General features: G+C 45.6%; 1 protein-coding gene across 1 annotated transcript in view; it reads left to right on the top strand.

Moving 5' to 3' along the window:
• Positions 1-339: 339 nt before the first annotated feature.
• chl1a (cell adhesion molecule L1-like a) overlaps positions 340-7,921 on the top strand; it is a gene marked incomplete at both ends in the record, with an annotated part of 29,912 nt that continues 22,330 nt past the window's right edge. The window contains one exon of the mRNA XM_080534540.1: positions 340-421. Within this exon, the coding sequence (XP_080390666.1) occupies positions 340-421 (82 nt within the window). The remainder of the gene's footprint in view (positions 422-7,921) is intronic.

Below are 7,921 nucleotides of genomic sequence, written 5' to 3'. Positions count from 1 at the left end.
CTGCCTATTTATGTATTGTTGCTGACCATGTGTATCCCTTCATGGCCATAATGTACCCATCTTAAAGTTTTCTGAATAAAAGTCAGAACATTTTGATTGGTTGGCGACTTGTTCCCGGTTTCACCAGCTGCTGTCACATTATGCCAGTGGTGATGGGATAGAATGTTGTGTAGTTAAAAAAGTTTGCCTGCTGACAGTCCACCCTGCTCCTGTCTCGGTCCATGTCTAGGTCCACCTCAGAGTGTTGACTGATACTAACTGATCAGTTGGACCAAAGCTGTGGTGCTACCATCAGTACCATCTGCTCTCCTGGACTGCATTGACTGCGCTGGAGGGGTGATGAGGTCACAGTGGAGCATGGGCCTTGTTCTCCTCTTGGCCTTGACCTCCAGGACCAGAGGCCTCAACATCCCCCTGAAAGGTATGATAATAATGAAGATATACAGAATAACTTTGTCTATAAGCACTGTTCATACATTGCGTTCAAAGCGTAAGAGCAATAGAGTAAACATACCTGTATGTCAAGTGAAGCCGTGAAGAGTGGAGAATGGTCCAGCTGCAAGGGAAATACATTGGTAACCATAATCTCATTATGAGTATGTCAGCTTTAGCTATAGAACTAGGTTGTTGTTTTATTGGGTATTAATAAGTATAAGTCTATGCATGCAGTTTATGTACAGTAGTGCTTGTGGTGACTGTTTCCTCCTTAGTCACCGCGACTGTTGAACTGTGAACTTTAGTTGACTCGTGATACCAACACCGACGACTTCTGTACGTTGCAATCATTTGTTTACTTTAATATAAAAACATGATACACTAAAACAGTTTCGCGTGTGGCAACACGGTCAAAGACTGTGTGCTCACCAGTTCAATCAGTAACACCTGTGGCTACCGGTGAGCTCACCTATATACCTGTGCACTCCTATGCCCTCGCCACTCAGTGGTCAACAGTAAACATGACATCCAGCACAGACATAATGGCTGCAACACTCCGGCTCCTATTTGTTCATTGGCTAGAGACACTAACAAATACAATTCAAACAACAAAGCCATTATGCAGCAACACCATACATACTGTAGCAAGAGGTTTTCTTAAAAAAAATCATAGTCCATAATCCCCAAAAAAAACGACAGTTACTGTGCCGCTTGCAGAAGACACAGCTTGGTGATGGGCCTGACCAGAACGCTAGTCTTGGTCTTGACCCTCACAGAACGTACAAATCCACGCTTGTCCGCAAACGTGTCCTGTATTCGGCCCAACAGCCAAGAACTGCGAGGAGCGGTAGAGTCAGCTACCAAAACCACGTCTCCTGGAACAAGATTCCTCTTCTCTCTATTCCATTTGGAACGCTCCTGGAGTAAAGGTAAATACTCCCGCATCCACCTTTTCCAGAACAAGTCTGAGATGTATTGCACCTGTTTCCAGCGTCTCCTGCCATAGCAGTCTTCATCTTTAAACAATCCTGGTGGTAATACAGGCAGTCCTTTCATTGTCAACAGGTGACTGGGAGTAAGAGCTTCAAGATCATTTGGATCATCAGATACCTTTGTGATAGGCCTATCGTTTAAGATGGCCTCAACTTCACACAACACTGTGTGAAAGCTCTCGTCATCCAATGTCTGCTGCTGAAAAACGGAGGTAAGTATCTTCCTTATCATCCGGATAATTCGTTCCCACACACCTCCGTGGTGGGACGCAGCAGGTGGGTTGAAACTCCACTCGATTCCATCTTGCAGAAAAGCTCTCTGGATTTTGCTGTGGTTCAGAGAAGCCAGCGTCTCTCTCAACTCCCTCTCTGCTCCGATGAAATTCGTTCCATTATCCGATCTCATGTGCACAACTTGCCCACGCCGACAGATGAATCTTCATAGAGCATTGATACACGAGTCTGTGTCCAATGAGTAGGCGCACTCCAGATGGACTGCCCTGCTTGCCATGCACGTGAAAATGACCCCGTAGCGTTTCACTTTGCTGCGTCCTCTTTTCACTTCCACTGGTCCAAAATAGTCCACTCCCACATTTGTAAAAGGAGGAAGATCGGGAGAAATCCTCTCTTTCGGTAAATCGGCCATCTTCTGTTCACCTGGTTGTGCCCTTTGTCGCTTGCAGACTCCACAGTTTGAAATCACTTTCCTCGCTGCAGTATTGGCATTTGTAATCCAGTAATTTCTGCGCAACCTGGAGAGCATATGATTTCGTCCGGCATGACCCAGCTGGTTATGGATGTGCTTCAGAATCAAAGAGGACACATGATGCTCCTTGGAGATAATGACGGGATGTTTTGTGGTTTCAGGCATTGCCGCCTTGCCCAAACGCCCTCCGACTCTCAGCAACCCCTCTTGCAGCACAGGATCCAACTTGTAGATAGCACTGTCCCGTTTTACTCCAGAACTACCAGATGTCAATGCTTCAATTTCCTTGTGGAACGTTTCCTGCTGGCTGAAGTACATTATGGCTGTTTCCGCCTCCTGAAGATCCTTCACCGACAGACTTTGTCCACCAAGAGTACCTTTCAGCTGCTGCATTTCATCCTCCACTTGAACATGAGGATTCACTTGGGCCTTTTCCTGTAAAAGCCTTCTCCTCTGACTCAACTTTAGTAGAGTCCTTGTCACCTTCATGAACCATGCAACAGAGTTTCTTAGCTTCTTCCAGTCTGAAAAGTATGTCATTAGCTGGTGAGTGGCATTAGGGCTGTCGGCAACCACAACAGCGTTTACCATGAGATCCCTCTTTACCTCTGGGTCACCTTCAACAATGACTGAGTCTGATCTTTCACTTGGCCACTTCCCCTCTGACATTCTCAGAAACACTGTTTTGTGTCAAAAGATGTTCCACTCTCAGTCCTCTTGAGGCGTCATCTGCCGGATTTTGTGCCGTAGGGATATATCTCCACTGTGATATGTCAGATTCTTCCCTGATGGTGGACACTCGATTGGCAACAAATGTGTGGAACCTTTTATCCTCGTTTTTGATGTACTTGAGAACTGAGGTGCTGTCTGTCCAAAATACAGATTTCTCCAGTTCAAGGCCCAGTTCTGCTTGAAGCATTCGGTCAACTCTGACTGCGACAACAGCAGCTGTGAGCTCCATGCGAGGGATCGTCATTTGCTTCAGGGGCGCCACCCTTGCCTTGCCAAGGACGAAGGCGACGTGACTGCTCTCTTCATGTTGCATCCTGATGTAGCTGACAGTGCCATATCCATCCTGGCTGGCATCAGAAAAATGATGCAACTGAACACTTGTTGGTTGTCCAAAGCTTTTTGGCTTAAAACATCGACTGACTCTGAAGTCTGTCACCCTTTCAAGGTCAGTCAACCACTTTCTCCATTTCTTTTGTAGAACCTGAGGCACTGGATCATCCCACTGATACTTCATGCGACAAAGCTCCTGCAACATCATTTTTGGCACGAGTGTAAGTGGTGCTAAAAATCCCAAAGGATCATACACAGAGCTGACCATGGACAAGATTCCACGTCTTGTGTGCGGCTGCTCTTTGATGGCGAGCTTGAATGTGAATGTGTCCGTCTCAACACACCAGTGTAGGCCCAAAGCCCTCTCCAATGGCAACTTGTCTTGGTCAAGATCCAGGTCATGCATAGGTGCTGACCTGTGCTCCTTGGCAATGGCCTGCAACACTTTACGGCTATTGCTAGTCCATTTTGTCAGCTGGAATCCTCCTTCTTTGCATAGTGCCATTAGGTCCTCAACCATGTGCACAGTCTCCTCCTCCGTTGACAAGCTCTTAAGCAGATCGTCCACATAAAAGTTGTGTGTAAGGGTGTTAATCACTTCGGCAGGGAATTTGTGTTTGTTATCTTCCGCTGTCTTGTGAAGGGCGTAACACGCACAACTGGGTGAGGAGGCCGCACCAAAAAGGTGAACAGTCATACGGTGCTGCACCGGCTCCTGTTTGATGTCACCTGCTGGCCACCACAAGAACCTCAACAAATCAGTATGTTCATCTGCAACCTTGACCTGGTGAAACATGGCTTTCACATCTGCCATGACTGCCACTGGTTCCAGTCTGAATCTGGTCAGCACTCCCACCAAAGAGCTGGTCAGATTGGGCCCTTGCACCAGCTGCTGATTTAGCGATGTTCCCCTGAACTCGGCCGCACAGTCAAAAACGACCCGCAGTGTTCCCTTCTTGGGGTGACGTACTCCATGATGGGGTATATACCACATTTTACCATCAGGCTGATTCAACTGATGTTGGGGTACTCTCTCCGCGTATCCTTTGCTGATAACATCCTCCATGAAAACGACATATTCACGATGGAAGGCTTGGTCCCGCAGAAACCTCTTCCGTAATCCACAGATTCTCTGTTTAGCCACACTGAGATTGTTTGGAAGCATAACAACATCTCTCTTGAAGGGGAGTTTCATCTTGTAATGTCCATCTTGCAACCGGACTGAGCTGGATACGACATCCATGAATCTCCTGTCTTCTCTGGACATCTCCTCTTGTTCACTTGAGGTCTTCTCGTTAAAATCTGTATTATACTGATTGACAAGCAGCTCCTCCAGCTTATCCACTGCAATTCTATTCACAACCACCGGAGAGCAGTCATTTTGCTCGATGCAGATTCCTTGGAGGGGTCCACTTATCACCCATCCCAGCAGGGTTTTAAAAGCGTACGGCCCCTCTCCAACACTGTTCACCACCTCCCAGGGTTCCATTAGCCTGGAGGCATTGGTGCCAATCAGCAATTCCACCTGGGCTTGGATGTGAGGGATGCAGATGCCATTCAAATATGACCACTTCGCCACTTCTTCATCTGAGATTATATTAGATGTTGACACAGGCATTTTCTCTTGGGTCAAAACTTCAGGAAGGCTGTAAAACTGTCCATCGTTACAGCCAGCAATCTCCAAACCTTGAAGAATAAAGCTAGAAACTTCCTGATCTGGCGCCATGGTACGCAACTGAACCTTTACTCTCCTTCCAGTCATTTTCAACCTTGTCATCAAGCTTTCAGAGCAGAATGTTGAAGTGCTTCCTGGGTCCAAAAATGCATATGTTTGAATTATTATGTCACCTTTGGAGGACTTAACTTGCACTGGGAGGATTGAGAGAATGCCGTCACTGCTACCGGCTCCTGTATGTCCAGAAAAGGTAGAGATGTGTGTGTGGTCACTTGATTTTTCCTGTAGCCCATCTGTGTCAATTTTCTTTTCCATGTTTATGTGGAGAACACTTGGATGTTTCTGACCACACACCTTGCAACTCATGCGCCTTTCACAGTGTTTGCTCATATGTCCAGTTTGCAAACAAGCAAAACAAACGCCTTTCTCCTTCAGGAAACTTATCTTCTGTGTGTGTGCTTTCTTTTCCAATTGTGGGCATTGCTCCAACCCATGCTCAAGGGAGCAACACAGACACAGATTTGATTTTGTAGTCTTGTACTGTACACTTTGTCTCTTGCTTCTGTCATTACTTGTAGACTCTGCAACATCACTCTGTTCAGTGTTTACAATAGTTGTAGCATAGGCATTTCCCTTGATCCTTGATGGTGATCTGTTCCTGTCACCAAATGGTTTCTTCTCTACAGGCTTAGTTGTTTTTTCATAGCTACTGTACTGTAAATCTCCAAAAATAGGTTCGGATGCAATTCTCACTTGGCGCTCAACAAAAAGAACAATATCTAACAACTGAGCTCTGCGCTGATGGCGCTCCCAAAGCTCACACGCCTTTGTTCTCCATTTTTCTTTCAACTTGTAGGGGAGTTTCTGAATCACGGCTCGCATGTTAGCTGGCATGTCAAGTTCATTGATGTATTTCAATTCTTCCATTGCGTTACAGCACTCACGCAAAAGGAGTGAATATGCTTGCAGTCCTTTGACATCCTCAGCCTTCACCAATGGCCAGCCAAGCACCTTGTCCACATATGCAGCGGTAATTTTCAACTCATCCCCAAAATGCTCCTGCAGCAGTTCCATTGCTCTTTCATAACCTCTGTCGGGAGGCATAAGTTGACAACTGCGGACTAGCTCCTGAGGCTGCCCTCTTGTGTACTGCTGTAGGAAGTACAAACAATCACCTTTGTTGTTGGTCTTATTTACCACACAGTGTTGAAATGCTCGGACGAAAGCTCTGTATGACAGAGGATCTCCATAAAACACTGGAATTTCTCTTATTGGAAGGGAATTCATGTTTTGCTGTTGCACCAAGAGCGCCGTTATTTGATTTTGTGATTGAAGTAGACTGTAAATATTGCCATCCTGGGTGTTAGGAGAAGGTACAACACCACGGTTAGCCTGACCGTGAGAAGATTGAACGGCATGTTCAGAATCCTGACTGTGTGAAATCTGCATGTGAGGAGATTGTATGACCTGTGCAGCATCCAGAATGTGGGAAGATTCCATGACCTGTCCAGAATCCATCATTTGGTTTGTTGTTCCATGTCTCTTTAACCTTGATGCCTTCTGGTTGGATTGTGAATGAGACTGTAGGCCTATATTTTGCTTTGGCTGCACATACATGTTTTTCATAACAGTGCTTGGAAATGGATTGAATTCATTGGCCCCAGGATTGAGAGGTGTTTTCCTTTCCTTTGTCTTTGCACCTTTCTTTGTGTACGATTCTTTAATTGAACTCCCTCCATCAGATTTCATAAACACTGCTAGTTTAGCAGAAGACACTGCAATCTCGGTGTTAAGTTCAAGCTGTTCCTGTTTCCTCCGAAGCTGCTCAGCCTGCTCCTGCAATACATGTTTGTCACGCAAAGCAGCAGCGCGCGTTTCTAGTGCAGCTTTCTCGGCTGCAGCTTCAATGCATTTTAATGAGAATGTAGAAGATCGGCCACTCCTTGAGCTGCCACGGCTCTTCTGTGATCGTTTACTTGAAACCTGCGTTCCCACATTAGAAACACTGTCATAAGGATGCACCTCATCTTCGTCGTCAATTTTGTAGTGATTCACAGCTCCATCAACATCATTATTGCTTTCCAACCATTTTGTAACTGCACCAGTCGATTCATTATCCATTTCACATTCCAACCATTTTGTAACCACATCTGTAAATTCATTGACACTCAACATTTTGGCTTTATACCACACTTCATGCTTGTCAGCTTCATCGGCTGGCAGCAAAGGTAATAGAGTTGTGTGTGCATTTTGTGCGTCATGGCACATCAGTTTAAACTTGTCAAACTCGCATTTCACTGGTTCTTTACCATCCTTGTTGCTGTTAGACATCAGTTTATTAATAGTCTCCTTTAGTTTGTTTGCTTTGTTCAAATGACATTTTCTTTTTGTTTGCAAAGTGTCTATTTTGTCTAGAAAAGCTTTTGTGGTGAGCTGCCTTTTGCGTTTTAAATCCTCTGGGCTCATTTCCACAGGGCTGGCAGTAGCCACGCCCACCAGCTGTGCATCATCACAATTGTTACTTTGCGCTGTAGCCATTGTATTCAGTCATTTGTTTACGCTTTGTTTTCAAACAAATTATCTCCAGCGACTTGGCTACTCACCACTCAACGGCAGATTTCCGCTGTAGCAATTCAATCACTCACCCAGAGCTCTGAAACGGGTGGATCTGAAATGGATAGCTTACTGAAGTCGAGTTGTCCACTGGTCCTCTCGGTTCCATACATCGGTTTCCAATTCTTCTTTCTTGAAGCGCAACACTTCACCAATTAGTCCACTCGCCCAAATGAGCTAGTCTTTGACTTAAATGTGGTGACTGTTTCCTCCTTAGTCACCGCGACTGTTGAACTGTGAACTTTAGTTGACTCGTGATACCAACACCGACGACTTCTGTACGTTGCAATCATTTGTTTACTTTAATATAAAAACATGATACACTAAAACAGTTTCGCGTGTGGCAACACGGTCAAAGACTGTGTGCTCACCAGTTCAATCAGTAACACCTGTGGCTACCGGTGAGCTCACCTATATACCTGTGCACTCCTATGCCCT

This window comes from Nansenia antarctica (genome assembly GCF_963989245.1).
Source record: "Nansenia antarctica genome assembly, chromosome: 6".
NCBI lineage: Eukaryota > Metazoa > Chordata > Actinopteri > Argentiniformes > Microstomatidae > Nansenia > Nansenia antarctica.
The sequence above is the reverse complement of the archived record's forward strand: the minus strand, read 5'-3'. Positions and strand labels throughout refer to the sequence as shown.